We start from the raw sequence: 17,485 nt of genomic DNA, 5'->3' as shown, positions 1-17,485 counted from the left end.
TTGTAGTCCAGAAAACAACCAAACCTAAAAACCTCCCTCCTTTCAACTTGTAGTTTGGGGAAACTTAAGGAGAAATACACAGAAGTTGAAAACAACCTTCAAGAACCTTGTCTTTATTTACAGGAGGCCTGAATGTGTGTGTGCCATAGCTTCCAGGTTCATTGAGAACTGCTGCATTTTAACCAAAGATGATGTTCTTTATTAATTCAACAAGTGCAAGGTCATTTCATCTTCTTTGAAGATTTAAGTAGCACCAGTTGAGAAGACAACTCAAATGAAACACCACTGCAACTGAAATAACACAAGAAATCCAGCTACTGCCTATACTTGATTCTCCAGATCTAGTTGGCCCATTAAGTCAGAGCAGAGAAGTCCTATTTTCCATGGTTTTGTGTGAGATCCTTTTTCAAGCTCACTTCTACAACTCAAAAAAAAAAAACCAAACCCAAAAAACCAAAACAAGAAACAAACCTCCACCACTGTTATATTTTACTAGAACATCTGTCTTTCAACTTAAATCAAACACACAAAAGCTTCAGTACTTTCAAACACATTGTGAGGCATTTAAAAATAAAATTTTGACTTTATGCAGCCCAACACATGTACAGTAAAACATGCATTTGACCCATCCATTTTTAAAAACAGATATGAAATAATATTAAATACTTATGCCAGTTTACAAGATTTGAAGAACAGGCATACTGTCAAAAATATTTCATCTGTATTTCAGTAGAACAAACACCCTGAAAGTACAGCAAGAAAATGAAGTAAGTTTCTTTTCAGGAACTGAGCACTAAATACTGTAATTTTTTAGAGAAAACTTGAGAAAGGGCGAGTCAGCTGAAAAACGGTACTAACCTTTAAAGCCAAGTACTAACACATTCCTGTGTTTGGCAAGGGATATGCCCTCCCCTCAGAACTAGAATGGCTTTGCATCTCTGCAAACCACTTAAGGCTGACTTTTTTTTTTTTTGTTGTCATTTAATGAATTCTGTAGGAAAACAAATGGTGAAACAGTTCCCAGCCCTTGCATCACATTTTGTAAGATGTCAGAATAAACACAGATCCAAAACATGGTCATGCAGGATGAAGTAATGACAGTCTATTCACTGAGTAAAATAATTATTATGAACATGTCAGTTCTGATACCTGTTCCCATCAAGTTAAAACTCTTTTCAAGACTACAGCCCAGAGAAGTAGTCTCCGAAGTGAGACACATGCACCCCAAGGGGTGCGTAAAACAATCCATTTGGGTGCAAGAAGAAAGTATTTTTCATACCATTAATAATCAAAGTTTCAAATAATTTTAAAATACTGTTTATATCATGTTTCTTTCATACGTTTTCAATATCTACACTTGCATATGTACATAATATATTAGGACAGTAGTGCATATATAATTTAAGTGAATAAATATATATAGATTGGATGCACACAGTTTTTACTGATAGGGGGTGTGCAATCAACAAAGTTTGGAGACCACTGGCCTAGAGGATGCTGTATGATACTACAGCTGCTAGCCCAGTCACACATCCTGTTGCTGAATTGATTTTTTTAATGTCAATCTGAAATACTCTCCTCAGCAGCATATTTTCAATATACCTACTGAGGTCCCCGTGTCCCCCCCTCAAATTTCCCACACTAATATAATGGAAATTTTAGAAGCATTAGGCTTGGATAACAGGGCATTGTTGACAGTACCCTCTGAAGGAATACAGCAGATAACAGGTGAAATTATTGAAACACACGCAACTTCTAAATCAGATCAGCGCCATCCTTTCTTTTTTGCAGTCTGGTAGTCTCATTTTAGTCCTGCGCCAGCACTTCACCTCCCCCCTGCCCCTCCTTCCCACGCACTAACTCCAAGTGCAACCACCTGACCTCTTTGTGCTGCTTGCCACAGGGGCCAGTCTATCAGTGCTGCCAGGGGTCCCCGAGTTACCCACTGGGCTTGGAGATGTGGCTGAGTTAAGGACTGTGCCGCACTTGAGCTAGCACCTGCCCAGTGGGGCTGGCTGCTACACCTCAGACTCCTCTTGCGGCCCCCACTGCAGAGACACACACTGAGGCAGCACCCCAGGCTGGTTGCCTCTGGCCACCCACAGATGCAGAAGACAGTCAAGGTCCCAAATGGCCACCCAGGCAAGGCACAGTTCACAGGTGGCAGCTGTTGTTCCCAGTTAGTGTCTGGGGAAGCCAGCCAGCAAGTGTCCCAGCATTTCAGTGCATGTGGTAGCATGCTGTTTACCAAGGCAGCAGTGGCAGGTTGTGCATTTTGACATGCCTATTCCAGCACTTTTTCTTCCAGAATGGGTAATATTTTTAGGAATCAGTTGTAAAAGGAAGACGACTTGTATCCTGAATCCATGTACCTGCCTGGAATCCAGCAGACTTAAAAAAAAAAAATCCTTCTGTTTTAAATAAGAAAGCAGCATATTATTTAAAAACATTCATCTCTGCTTCACTGGCTAGTTTGTTTGTTTTCCCTTTGATCTGGATGCTTTCATTCAAGCAAAAGCAAGACTCACACTGAATGAGGGGATGCATGTGCATTTAAAAGAACCAGAAAGCATACGTGGTAAGCCAGTGCTGCACTACACATCACAGCTAGCATGCTGATCACAGCCAGAGCTCAACTCACAGGCCTAGTCTCTTTAACCGACTTGCTGAAACAGAGATACTCACTAGTTCTTAAGTCCATGCAGAACATAGTGCTGTACACAAGCCAGTGTCACGCAACTTTCAGTTCTCAACTGTTGTACTGGACGCAACACTTGGGTGATTTAAGAGCTTATTATTCATAGCGATGAATTCCGATTAAGGTAGATCTATGATGAGTGGCTGTAGGGAATATGGAAGTTTTTAAGATAGTCTGCTCTATCTCATTTAGACTATAGATCATTTGCTCACCCATTGAAGAAGTCCAATAATTTACATTTGATTACAGCCTACTGAGGATATCAGGTGCTACAACCCATTACACCCCATAGGCTATTAACAAGGGAATCGCCCTTCCGACAGAAAACAAGCACATTTCTTTGGATCACAAGTCTTCCTAGCTTCCACTTCACGTCACTTCGTAATTTTTATGCCTTACCCTCCTAAATCAGAAACCAACACCACCCAAAACTGAGCAGTCAACCTTTGTTGTTATGTCATAGTTTAGTATTCCCTTCATTTACACTTCAATCTTTGAGGCTTAAAAACAAAACTGGCAATGCACCAAGATGGGAAGCCCAACAGAACAGCAAAACTCTAGGGAGGGACTGGAAAGGACCTCTGGTTTATCAAGTCTAGTTGCCTACTATTCAGACATCACTTTGCATTTCATTTCTTTCATAGATATACTTGGCTCTTCCTTCAAAGCTGGTCTCTGCCTGGGAGGCTATTCTAGAATTAGTTCTAGTTAATTGGGAACCTTGTTTGTAATCTAAATCTTATTTACGGAAAGTTTATGCCCAGTTGCTTTTGTTCTAACATTCCTCTAGCTCACAGAGCTTCTGCCCTTTGCCTGTCATTTATACAAAAAAATAGTAGTATTCTGATTCCATAAACAACCTTACTGCTACAGATATTTTTTTTTAAAAAAAAAAAAGCTTACCCAGGAAATTAAACTTCCAGAGCATGCAGAAGATAAAACATTTAACTTTCCAGAGTACGGGACAAGGGGCGAGGGTGGGGAAGGAAGGAAAAAGACCCTAGCCAGAAGGTGTGATGGGTTTAGTTATCCAAAGAAGCCTTTTCTCTCCTTGTCCTAGATAAATGGGCTTGTAGACATTGGAATCACTTGTTACAGGGGTGACATTCACAGCAAGCCACGGTCATGCTCCACATGAGAAAAACATACAAAATAAGCTGTATGGAAGAAAGTTAATAGACCTCCACTAACTATTAAAACAAAGACCAAAACACAATCTGTCATGATAAAAAGAAATACAATTGTAGAAGATATATCATCCTTGAGTTTGGTACAATAGTGTATCCTCCATGAAAAGAAACAACAAAACCCCTAAGCTTCAGAAACAGTATTAACATATTTTGTATCTTTCCACTGATCCAAGTTAAAAAATCAAGAATGGAGCCAAAAAGGTCAATAAACAAACCATCCAACATTCATTCACAGGCTACAGAAATTGAAGTACCCTATGTACATTATTCGCTCATATTATGTCCAGAAGATAGAAGCATGCAACAACATTAGTGTAAACAATGATAAAATGTATACCATTTAGGGTATGAACTACTTCTCCACTTTCACTAGTTCTATTGAAACCTTCCAAGTTAGGTATCAATAGGCCTACGATGGTTGTCGGGTCAGCAGACTTGCAAATAGGTATTCTGAATGTTAAAGTCTATTTGTAAAACCCAAAATAACCGCATCAACAGAAGTCAACAAGGGGAAAGCAAGAAGGTTATTTTCAGTTTGAGGCGCACCATCATTTTATACTTAAGGAGATCCAATCCTACTGGCATTACTCTCATACAAAACTTCCATATTTAGCACAGGCAAAAAGCAGAAAGCCATCTAAGAGCTCATGAAATAAAGTACAATAGGTATACAAAACTCATACTGCACATTATTTTTAGGTAGGCTACATGATTTGGTTTTTTACTGTGAGAATGTAAAACCAAAACTGATCTTTACAAAATTATTATTTAATAGAGTAAAAACACTTGCCCCTGCTTCTACTTACTAGTGTTTTAAAATGAACAACAGATTGATAGAAAGACAAAATACTCCCATTGTAATGGAAACAGCAGACAGCTTTTTAGTGTGTCCTCATGATTTGGGAGACAAAAGCCAAATTTACCTGTCATACAAACCATTTTAAAACCAGAGCTAACTGGCAGAGAAGCCTGAAAGGAAATAAAAACCCCATTAGACTGAAAGTTACAGCATTTCAAGATGAAGCGAGCTTCCAGGAAAGCCTTGTCCAAGCACAACGAAATGAGAACTTTCCTCACACTAGTCTCATAACATTCCATATTTCCACAGCTGAACTCCTGGTTCAGAGACCTACAACTGAGATCGCAACGAAAAGCGTAGGTCAAAGCCAAGGTACTACAGTCAAAACAAAGCTTGGAAACTACTGGAAAATGAAAGTCTAGCTTTCTGGAGCAGTAGCGTACTAACCTATAGCAGAGCAAATAGCACAGTTTTAGTGATAATATAAAAATAGCTTGCAAGCTAAGTTACCTTTCAGACTAAACTCCATATATATGATATCATATGAACAAGGTTTAATTTTCTCAACTTACTTAAAAGTTTTGTAAAGGCATTTTTAACGAAATTTGTTTATTTTGTACAGTTAAGCTAACACCTGCCAGGTCTGCATGCTTTTTAAAGATGCACTTTGTCACCTAGTAGAATATAAAAACACACTAAAAGAGTGCAGAATTTTGTAAAAATACTTTAAATAGACTTACACTTCACTATAAGATTATTCAAGTTAAAAATCAATCATCAGATTCAACAGTGTAGCTCCTTTACTTCTGTTATCCTCATTGCACATCAAAAAAAAGTTGCTCTTTCTGCCAAGACTTAAAGAGTGGATCCCCAACCTCTGCTGGCCTAACAAGCAAGAAAACACCACTCCATAGACAGGATCATTTTGGTCTTCTGCAGACAGTTAAAACCTGAACTCACCAGAAATTTCTCTGTACAAATAAAATCAGAAGGCAAAATTTCAAGGGACTCTTAGAAGCATAGAACCTCAGCAAGAATCAACACAAGTAACCTCTCTGTGATTTCACACACATAGCTCAGTATTTATGACCAGATCTTCTTAGCAATGCAGGCCACAAGAGTCAGAGGACTAGGCATATTTTTTTTTTTAATCAAAAAATAACGGGCAACGCACTTACTGCGTTTCAAACCACCAGATTTTTACTTCTGGAAATCTAATAGCTGTCTATAAGTGTACTGATTTCTATTACTCACCAAAAAAAATAATTGACTGACACATTTTTCTCCTTTTCTGCAGCCTCGGAAAGTTTGTTTTAGGTTACAGTACTGCAAGGCACATACAGAATCTCTTCCTTTCCCATACACAGCAGATATATTCCCTGAAATAATTTTAAAATTCTCAAAACAATTAGAAATGCTACAAAGTTAACAATTCCTATTTAAAAACATTGTTCCTACAGAACATGCACTTTTTTGGAAAACAACTTAGCAAATATTTATAAATTATTTTTTCTTCTTTACATTTAGACTGGAAACATATTGAATATTTAACCTGGAAAGTACTGTATCATGTCACATTTAAGTTATTGCCTTCATTATAAATTGCATCATCTCTGGAAATACATAAAGGTACTGGATTTGAAAATAAGGTGAGTGAGAGACTATGTATGCAGTTTAGCCCATCTGAAAGGATTTCCACATAAAGGAATACTGCCAGAGTAAAAAAAGAACTTTCTTCGTTCAGTGGATGAGGACAATAGAAACTGATGTAAGTGCATTTGTTCAGTTGAATGCAGTGTCATTTGCATCTACTTAAAAAACTACTTCATTTTCTGTCTTTTGGGCAAGCACATCTTACTATAAAAGCAACTGAATTTTTAAGAGGTAGTTTTTTTTCCATTATGCGCTTATTTATTTCAAATAAAACATAGCCAAAAAAACCCCAACATTTGCTTTTGAACAAGGATCAAGTCTCAAAACTTGGTACAATATCTGACAAAGTTCAATATTTAGTTGTCCTCAGCAGTACCGGGCTGCTTTGGAACCAGTGTATTCCAGGTTGTCTTCATAGTCAAAAGACTAATCTACCAACAGTACTGAACCCACCCCCTCCTCCTCCACCTGTCGGTCCACAACTTCCCGGGGGGTCGTTGTCATCAAATCCATTGGGTCGGAAAGAGCAGGAGGCTGAGGCGGCTTGAAGTGCTTGTGTTCGAGCACTAAGCTCTTGCTCCTGAAATGGAAGAATAAAGACTATTAGAAAACCCAATGAAAAACTAAAACTAACCTAAAGTCCTTGAAGCAGCTTATTTCTAGTAAATTTTGAAACATCTTTTAAAGCAACATCACTAACTTCTGGGCTCGTAAGTCTGAATGGCTCTGCGGAACTTCAAAATGAACATCCACAGCCAATCCGAGATGTACAATTTCACTGTATGTCAGCAAGTATATGTGAATCATAATTAAAACCATTTAAGTTTATGCTAAAATCTTATTTTTTGGCAACATGGGATGTTACTAAAGAATTAGGCTGCTGACCAAAAGCTATCAAAACATTAGGTTTCGATAGATGTTTCACAAGACTTTTCATGCTAGTAATTTTAATATGCCCTTTGTTTTGGTTGCCAAATAGAAAGACCATTAAATCAATGTTAATTATTTAAAAGACACTTTTATTCCACTCAGTCAACTGCATAGAGTCACAACGTATTCAGATAAAAGGCAAAAAAAAAAGGACAACCTATTTAGTTTCCATTTAGCACAGCTTTTTAACTTCCAAGTGTTAACTGATGTTAAAACAGTTAGCATAGCAATAAGTCCCATGAACTCTCAAGCACTCCATAAAAATCAGAGTCAGCTGCTGGAAAAAGTACCTGCACAAGTAGCAGGAACAAGAAAGCATAGCCTCCTGCCAGCTGCTTTTTCAACTGAATGCCCCTGTGGCTTCAGACATCTAACAGGAAGAGCACTGGCTTTTCCCCCTCATTAGAGATATCATATGCTATTTTGTCTCTGGCCAACTAGTTTCATAAACCTCGCAGCGATTTCTTGTCTTTAGTATCCCTTCCTTCACATCTGTCAAGAGCTTCAGAAATTGAGGGTGGGAAGAACAGGTGTTGGGCTCTGGAAGAGCAGCAAGAAAAAAAGACAACAGAACTGCACAAGCTTTATTTCTCTAGGAAACAAAATGAAAGTATTCAGGTGTTAAGGCTCATACTGATAGCCTCCTTCACATGACACTTCATCACTACATACCTCCCTAAAGGCAACGGGAGGAAATTTTACCAGGGTTTTAGCAATTACATGGTTCACCTTGAATTGTTCCTTTTTTTCTGTCTCCTGGTGAAAGCAAGGAACAGAGCCGAGAACCTGGAAGACTGTTCGTATTATACTACCATGAAAGCACTAAACTTGGTCTTGTCCATGTACTTTCACAGGTGCTAATAATAGTACTTGTGGGTTTAAATTACTCTGCCCTCTTAGAAAAACAGAGCCTAAGTTTAAAACTATTTTATAGTACTAAGGACTGAAATGCATACTTGTTTTCAAAATGATATCAAAGATATTTGAAGAACACTGTCTACACAGATATGCTGCCCATATTCCTGAAAGACAGTGTTATCTCCAGCAGTATGTGGTCTCTTCTGTATCTGCTAACTATAAGACACATAAAACTAAGTAAATTTACTAAGAACAACAGGGGAATATGAAGAACTCACTTCTAGTACCAGAAATCAACATGGAAGTTTGATTAAAATAGCAGGCCTCGTATAAATAGTCTGTTTAGTTGAAAAACTACACTGCAGAACTGTTTAGCTTAGAACAGAATTTATTCTCAAAACTAAACTGTACCTCGGCTGGTTTTTTTTGTTTGGTTGGGTTTTTTTAAATTGCACTAAATGAAAATATGGAAGTTGTAGACAAAAAGTACACTAGAGTCTTGCAGCTAAGAATTTTGTCAGATTTAGCTAGAAACATGATTTATTTCAATTTCCCTTACTAAGTTACTGGATAGTATGGGGCCTCGGCATAGCTCTGCAGCTAAATTAAGTGTCTTCTATTAGGTACCTTTCACAACACCATTAGCAACTGGGCAATTGTTCTGCTGTCACTAGGCTTCCTTGCAGGGAGGGGACAAAGAGAAGCACTACTATGAACAGCAACAACATAGTATCTTGCACATGACTTGTGTGCAAGGGATGACTCCCAGGTCTGGAGCAATGCACCACATTCAGTACAGAGTGTAAATGAACTGCAAGCACAGCTTTTGTCAACCACTTGGAAATACTGTTCACAAGCAGCCACAGCGCAGTGAGAACAGGATAAACCTCAGCTATGATCTTAGCTTCACTGCTATTATGTACTTGTCTATAGTGAATGGAAGGTATCTATACATACACATGCATGAGAGATATGAAGCAGTGATCAAATTATCAGTTCTTAATGTTTCTTGACAGAGCACAAGTATTGAAAACACACATTGTCTTCAATGCTAAAAGTGAAATTATGTAGCACTTTAACATCATTCATGCTTTATGCCTGTTGAGTAGTTTCAGTAGTTTGTGCTAACTAAGCACATTTCTTTCTTCTCTCAAGGCATATATTGACTTGATTAATATGAACTTACATTAAGTTGTTCTAGTATAGCATACAGAGCTGGCATTTTTGAAATAAGTACTCCTGTTTCTAAAAAGATGTTCAATGGTTTCAGGCTGATTATGTTTACCCCAACAAATACTAAATCAGGTAAGTAAAACTTGATAGTCAATACAGTTCTCTGAACTAAGAATTATGCAGAGCTACCCCCTCTGCTTTCCACGTTCCCAAAACAGGATTTTTAATTTGTTTTAACTGGAGTGGAAACTACCCACATTGCTTTTGTTATTTAAAGCAAAAATATTTTAGTTGACCATGTGGTAAACCGGTATGCAATAGTAAAACAAAAGCAATAAGCAATAAGAGTGTTTCTTCTAAAAAGTAAAGGCTTTCTCAAGACAGAAAAGTATATCCTTAATTTAGCAGAAAAATAACTACTTTAGAACTCTGAACAATAATGAAATGAGACTTCTCAAAAATATGACTTAATTCAGTGAATTGCAATATTAGTGTTAATTTGAGAAAAACAGTAACTGAGTATTTCTACATTTAAACTGAGAAAAGGACATGATCTCAACAACTCTCAGATTAGCTGAGCACTACAAAGAAAGCCAATACTGAAGAATCCAAAACTGAAAGGTGGGTAAAAGATCCTGTATTTTAAAAAAACCCAAACAACTAAATCCCAAACAAAACCCATATACCTGGAAAAATCTTCTCAATTTTGAGAAGACCATTTTTATTTAATTATAAAGGAAAAAGTTTTCAAGGAACTACTAACTTTGCTTTCACTTGTAAAGCTAGAAAAGAAAAGGATTACTTTATGTAACTTCAGGTACAGGTTTTATAGAGAAAGCTTTAGTATGGAAGATTACCAAAAAGCAATTTTTGCATATATGCACTAAATGACTAACTTTTATAAAATCACATTGACTTTTCACTTGTTCTAGACATACAGAAGTATTCAAAAAGCTTAAAGTAATTAACTTCTCTGCATACTCCTGAAATTGCATCAAAATGATCTTGAAAATGTTAATTCACAGAAACATATTTAAGAATAACTTCATTATTTAACTTTTTTTTCCCCCAATATCCTAATACTGTTGCTTGTTCCATATGGCTAAAGCATCTCTTCAAATCTGAAAAAAGCCTCTGTTATACATACTCAGGTAATCACGTATCCACATGAAACGCGACTGCAAGCATTGGATTCAACAGGAAAATATGCAAATAATAACTACTAGGGTTTATATTCTATGTGGATGACACTGTTCCTCCTCTAAATGTTGGACTCTATAAAAAAAGGTTACATTACCACCGTAGTAGAAATAGTACTTTTCTTCAGGCTGTGTTCTTAAAATGGATTCTCCCTACCCCGATCCCCCTTACTCTGTCACCTAGATGCTGCTATAATTATAATCCTAAAATAAAAAATAATCTGTCTTAGAGTTTGAAATTTCACAACTAAAAGATCCACATATCAACGGAAGTCACAGCAATTCTGACTGAAAACGTGACATTATCTTAGAGGCAAGTCTATACTCAGGGTGGCAGAAAACACCCTCCTTGCCCACCACACCTTCCCAGTTGCTTGTGTATGGCCAGCACTGGGTTCTGGATGTGGGATTTCAGTCACTGGATGACGTACATGACCATCTGTCTACACCAGAGGTGCTGTCAAGGTCAGGAAGGCCTTGTCATGTCGTGACCAACTCCACATGGAAGAAAAGAGAGGCTATAGCTGTAGGTGACTCCTTTCTGAGGGAAGAGGGTCCCGTATGCTGGACAGACCCTCCCCTCAGAGAAGCCTGCTGCCTCCCGGGGGCCTGGGTTAAGGACCACCAGGAAGCTTCCAGCCTGGAACAGTCCTCAGACTATTTACCCATTGCTGCTCTTCCACGTGGGTGGCCATGAAGCTGCAGCGCATAGTCCAAGGGCAATCAGAAGAGACTTCAGGGCCCTGGGACGGTTGGTAAAGGAATCTGGAGCACAGATTATTTTCCCCTCTCTACTTCCAGTTGTGGGTGGTGACACTGGGAGTCGGATGGACCCAGTCTACTAATACATGGCTCCATAGCTCGTGTCACTGCCACTTTTGGATCCTTTAGTAACAGGATGGCCTACATGGCACCAGGCCTGCTGGTGTCAGGTGGGCCTCACCTTTCTCCAAGGGGGAAAGGGTCTTTGCTCACAAGCTAGCAGGGCTCACTGACAGAGCTTTAAACCAGACCTGAAGGGGGAGGGGGATAATATCAGGCTCACCCATGGACAAGCTGTGGGATGAGACACCAAGGTTAGAGGGGCAGGGTGCCAGTGAGGGCCCTCAGCCCGTTTCTGTGAGACATGCTGGCTACCCTGCAGCACACTTCAGGTCTTACCAAGATGAGCCAGGGGGTCCTGAGGTAACAGGAGACAAGGAGGCAACACCAATGAAATTCCTCAAAGGAGCTAAGAAGGTGACATGGCCAACAGCACAGGTGAAGTGCCCCTACACCAATGCACACAGTGTAGGCAACAGACAGGAGGAGCTGGAAGCCACTGTGCTGCTAGAAAGCTACCACCCAGCTGCCATTACAGAAACTCGGTGAGGTGAATCCCATGACTGGAGTGCAGCTATTGATGGCTACAGGCTGTTCCGAAGGGACAGGCGAGGAAGGTGGGGCAGAGGGGTATGTAAAGAAATGAAGGCTGTCTGAGGAACAGCCACGAGCAGGTTGAAAGCCTATGGTTAAGAATTAGAGACAGCGGCAACGAAGGGAACTTTGTGGTTGGTGTCTATTACAGGCCGCCCGATCAAGGGGAGCCTATTGATGAAGCCTCCTTACTCCAGCTACAGGAGGCATCGCGCTCGCAGGCTCGTCCTGCTGGGGACTTCAACCACGCCAACATCTGCTGGAAAAGTGGCATGGCGAGCTGTAGGCAATCCAGGAGACTCCTGGAATGCACTCAGGATAACTTCTTAAGCCGGGTAACAGAGACCCTACCAGAGGGAACATGATACCTGTTGTTCACCAACACAAGTGACCTAATCTGAGACACTAAGACTGGAGGCAGCCTGGGCTGCCGTGATCATGCACAGGTAGAAGAATTCACAGTCCTGAGAGACATGGGTCAGGCAAACAGTGAAGTCAGGACCTTGAATTTATGAAAGCAAAATTCCAGCTCTTCAAGGAGTTAATCAATAGGACCCCTATTTTTAGAACTTTGAGGGAAAATGCCCTCAGGGACAAGGGAGCAGAACAGAGCTGGTGGATCTGCTCTGAGGGAACTGGCTGATGTACTTGCCAAGCCACTCTCCATGACATTTGAAAAGTCACAGCAGTCAGGTGAAGTGCATGGTGACTGGAAAAAGGGAAACACTGTACCCATTTTTAAGCTCTAGAAGTAGGCCCATGTGAATCATATGAGGTTCAACAAGGCCAAGTGCAAGGTCCTACACATGGGTTAGGGCAAACCCCAGGTATCAATACAGGCTGGGGGATGAAGAGGTGGAGAGCAACCCTGCAGAAAAGGATTTGAGGGTATTGGTGGATGAAAAGCTGCACATGAGCCTGCAGTGTGCTCACAGCCCAGAAAGCCAACCGTATCCTGGGCTGCGCCAAAAGAAGCATGGCCAGCAGGTCAATGGCCCTGACTCTGCCCTCCACTCTGGTCAGACCTCACCTAGAGTCCTGTGTCCAGTTCTGGAAAGACAAGGACCTGTTAGAGCAGGTGCAGAGGAGAGCCACAAAAATAATCAGAGGAATGGAAAACCTCTCCTCTAAGGAAAAGCTGAGCGTTGGGGTTGTTCAGCCTGGAGAAGAGAAGGCTCTGGGGAGACTTCATTGCGGCCTTCTAGTACTTGAAGAGTACTTTTATAAGGAAGATGGGGACAAACTTTTTAGCAGCGCCTGTTGCGATAGGGCAAGGGGTAGCCGTTTTAAACTAAAAGAGAGTAGATTTAGACTACATGTAAGGAAAAAATTTTTTACAATGAGGGTGGAGAAACAGCAGAACAGGTTGCCCAGAGAGGTGGTAGATACTCCATCCCTGGAAATTTTCAAGGTCAGGCTGCGCAGGCCTTTGAGCAGTCTGATCTAGTTGAAGATGTCGCTCCTTACTGTAGGGGTTTTGGACTGGATAACTTTTACACATCCCTTCCAACCCAAATTATGATTCTATCATATGAGACTGTTGCTAAAGAACCTATGTTTTGTGCTACTCTGTCAAATCAAGAGGAGAGATGGCGTATGAACAGAGATGGTTAGGACACATGCTTTAACCTCACAGTCAGAAAATAGCTGCAGAGTTGCAATTTAAACTCTCAGTTCTCTTGTTTATGTTTGTAAAACACCTGCACCTATAACAACAGATTTTCCACAGTGAGATTTAGCTGACCTTTTCTAACTGAATTTACCTAGTTTTTCTAATTTAAGTCTGCCTAGAACTCTTTCAGGAACAGTTTAACACATCAAAGAGCACAGAGTAAAACACAGTTTTACTGTTACACCATTCAAACATCGCAGCAATGCTCAAAGCTAAACATACTGAAACATGGAGAACAGTGGCTTTTTTGTAACAGCAATTGAAGATGCTACTACAGCTAGGTGAGGTTGTTGGAGCACAGAGAAAGTGCAACTGGCAGTGCTGGTCCCACAGAAGGTGGCAGAAAAGGCAAGAAAAGGAAAGTGGAATCTAGTCACTAACATCTGGTCTCCATTTCAGTGGTACTAGCATTTGGGTAAGCACAGTTGTATAAATAAAACTGCACTCCAAATGAAAATGTGCTAGTAAGAACACTGCTAACAAGTTTTTAAGTATGCTTTAGCTACTCTTGTGATTTATTAAAGGCAATGAAAATTACAACTGTTGAAAAGACTCTCCTGCAAAGAATTACTAGTGGTTAAACAACTTATGCAAGCATGTCTTCTAAAAAAAAATTAAACTGCAATGAGTTTAAGCCATTTTCCTTGATGCTTTCCATCTAATGGTGACAACTTTACTATGAAACCTGTCCAGCAGTATCAATACGGAAGCAAGATTGGTGATTTATAAGGATAATAGAATATTTAAAAGCTAACTTTTTCTTTCTTTTAGACTGCCTCTTGTGAGTTTTAAGAAGATCACTCTTCATATACAATTTCCATCTTACCTGCAAGTACAGTTTGTTATCTTTCGTAATTGCATCCATGAGGTCTTTTTGTAGGGGAGGGTCTCCATTTACCCAGAGTCCATTTGCTGAATTGGTGTTGAAGCCACAGGTGCTATTTTGTTTTTTGTAAAACAGAACATAAGCAGTGTCCTTTGGAAATCTACTGGTAATTTTCTGGACTGACTGAAATGAGGTAAATGTCACTCTGCTGTCATTGAACAGAAACCATTCTTTTGGCATCTCAGCATCCAGCTCATTTTCTACAACAGTACAAGGACTCTCCTCTGTCAACAACTTATCCTGAGGAGAGACTAAAGAAAGAGCTGTAGACTGGTGGCAGAGTCCTGAAGGCCCTGACCCAGTAACATTTCTAGCATATGAGTAATAATGTCCACTTTCAGAGGATACACCAGAATGCACCACCACAGAGCTTAACGTGTAGGGCACCAGTTGTGGGCAGGTCACTTCATCAGCACCTGAGGGCTTCAGTTTTTTAGCAAGATTTTCTCCAATATCAGAAATCTCAACACCAACAGACCAACCTCCAGAAACTACAGCTAAAGCGGATGTTGCTCTTTTGACTGGCAGTTCTAAAACAAGTGGCAGAGACACATTGTCCAAGATTTTGCGCCTTATATGACACTTTGGATCATATGAAAATCTCAAAAGAGTGAGAATGAGGTATTCAGGTTCCTCAATGATTTGCATAGTTTTCTCAGCATTCTGTAGAGAGGCACACTTTTCACAATAATACTTATTGTCTCCACTGAGGATCTCAGGTGCCAGAAAATAATTCAGTAAGTCTGTAACTGACAAGGTGTTTTTACCTACTAGTGTCTGAGACATATCCCTATTATCTTGAACTTTGTTGAGTTCAGAATTTGTCGTATTCTCAGAGTTTGGCTCAGTAGAAAAATCTTTCATGGTTCCTTCATTTATTATTGTGTCACATCCACCATTTACTTCCAAATTATTGAGGGGTGTTTCTCCAGCAGGACTAGTTGCTAAAGTATTAGTTTGCACCATATAGTCGTCTTCCACTTCAGAATGTTCCATACATTTTGGGCCAACATTATCCAATGATGTTGGAGGACAGAAAGCCAGAGAGAGATCTGTGAAAGCTTCTTCCTTTTGAGACATACTTTTGCAGTTCAAACAGCATATAGTAGTCTTCAATTTTCCTCCAAACATTTTCTCTATCAGAGTTCTTTCCTCACTTCCCATACAAAGTGCTTCAGCAAATACCTGTGCTTTATGGACAGCTTCTTGTGTCTGGGACTCTTCATTCATTATACTTTCAGAAGTCTTTGCTGAAGACAATGCTTTCAAGGTTCTCTCTTCTTCATGCAGCCTGAAGACAAAGAAAAATAAATCCAAGTAGCTGTGCTATTTTCCAAATATCGCTGCACTATTACAGACTTTTTTCTCCAGTTATGCCAAAAAAATATAGTTAATACGGTTAAATATTATGTTTAATATATAGTACACATATAGTAAAATATGGTTAAGCGGCTAGAAGTGTCTTACATTTAAAAAGCTATTTGTTATTTTTTATATAAGCAAGCTGAACCATCCAACAGATCAGTACTATCCAAAACAGAGTATGAGAAAAACACAAATGCATTTAATGTGGGTTTCATTATATGTAACAGAACACAATGGATATACTGAGAGAACTGGAAAGTATTTAAAGAAAACAAACAACATTTTTGTTATTTACCATTACATTATCTTAATAAATCAGTTTACCAGTTGACTGGTTCTGTATGTCAGACTTTCTTAAGAGAACAAGTAGCTATTTATCTAGTGCCAGACTATTTCCAAAGAAAAGGTCAGGATTTTGTAGCCAAGAAAGTTAAGAAACTACAAGAAAAAACAAACCAAAAAAGAAACCCAAGATAGGGGAGGTAAAAAACACCACAACAACAGAAAAACCCCAACAGTACTTCACTATTGAGCTAATCTTCTCCCGAAATGAAATGTGTCATAAAGCAATACTGCTTAAGCCACATCTCATCAAGCCAAAATAAGAGGGCTACTAATAAACCTAGGTATTTTTATCCTGTTCCACAGTTAATTTGCTCGTTTATTAAACTGGTTATAAGTGCATGTACACCTCTCCATGACTTCTGACCTGTATGAAATATAGCTGTCTCCACCAACATGAAATTCCAGATGCACGACTAAACTGCTTTCAGCAACCACGTGGATTTTACAATGGGACCACGACTAACACCCAAGTTTAGATTTGTAAAAATGGAACACTACTATCACTATAACCTGCTTTAAATAACATGCATACAAGATGGTACCCAGATTTACCACAGATTAAATCCATGATGCAGAGTGTTTCATAGACGATATAGAAAACCAGAGACAGCCAGGAATGAGGCCCAAAATTCCTGGCCCTCACACATGCAGTGGAACTGTTAGATGGCCACTCCTAATAGTTCAATATTGTGATAAGGGTAGATTCATTCCCATTAACGGCACAATAACTGTACCTGTCTAGTAGGAATCTGAGATATTCTGAGCAATCCTGCTGGGATCGAGGAGTGAACCACGGTGGTCTGGAAGCCTCAAAGAAAATTCTAGGAGCATACGCCTCCCTCTGTGTAGGAGAGGGACAGACAAGAATTACTTAAAAAACTCTTTATATTACTGTGATATTGACCACTGAACTTTGGACTACATTATCCTAGAGGAACTCTATGAAACACATGGTGCACAAACTTTTAGAACAATTAATCATAGGACAAAAAATAATTTTGTAGTAATCACCTCTAGTACAAAGATAAAAGTAGCAGATCCTGCAAGCAAATACAAAAAGTGTAGTGAGTGTCAACCAGCTGTGTAATACCAGTTACTGATCTTGCTGGCAAGCTTAAAAAAAGCTTTCTTTCTTCAGAAAAACACCAGTATTTCCTAAGTACCAGTTTATTGTTGAAGGTGATTCAGCCTCATCCCCTTCACAAGTTTATTTTTATTTATCAAAGAGAACAGAAGTGTCTTATGGCTTTCTACCACTAACAAAATATTGTTAACAATAATGATCAGAATTTGACTTACAA

The 17,485-nt window shown here is 39.4% G+C and overlaps 1 protein-coding gene across 1 annotated transcript in view; it reads right to left on the bottom strand.

Moving 5' to 3' along the window:
- Positions 1-472: 472 nt before the first annotated feature.
- USP38 (ubiquitin specific peptidase 38) overlaps positions 473-17,485 on the bottom strand; it is a 30,623-nt gene continuing 13,610 nt past the window's right edge. Inside the window, exons 8-10 of the mRNA XM_055701041.1 lie at positions 16,919-17,025; positions 14,415-15,765; positions 473-6,920 (exon numbers count right to left, since the gene is read on the bottom strand). Coding sequence (XP_055557016.1) covers positions 6,759-6,920; positions 14,415-15,765; positions 16,919-17,025 — 1,620 coding nt within the window. The 3' untranslated portion in view covers positions 473-6,758. The remainder of the gene's footprint in view (positions 6,921-14,414; positions 15,766-16,918; positions 17,026-17,485) is intronic.

The sequence above is a fragment of the Falco cherrug genome, chromosome 1 (assembly GCF_023634085.1).
Source record: "Falco cherrug isolate bFalChe1 chromosome 1, bFalChe1.pri, whole genome shotgun sequence".
Classification (NCBI taxonomy): Eukaryota; Metazoa; Chordata; class Aves; order Falconiformes; family Falconidae; genus Falco; species Falco cherrug.
The sequence above is the reverse complement of the archived record's forward strand: the minus strand, read 5'-3'. Positions and strand labels throughout refer to the sequence as shown.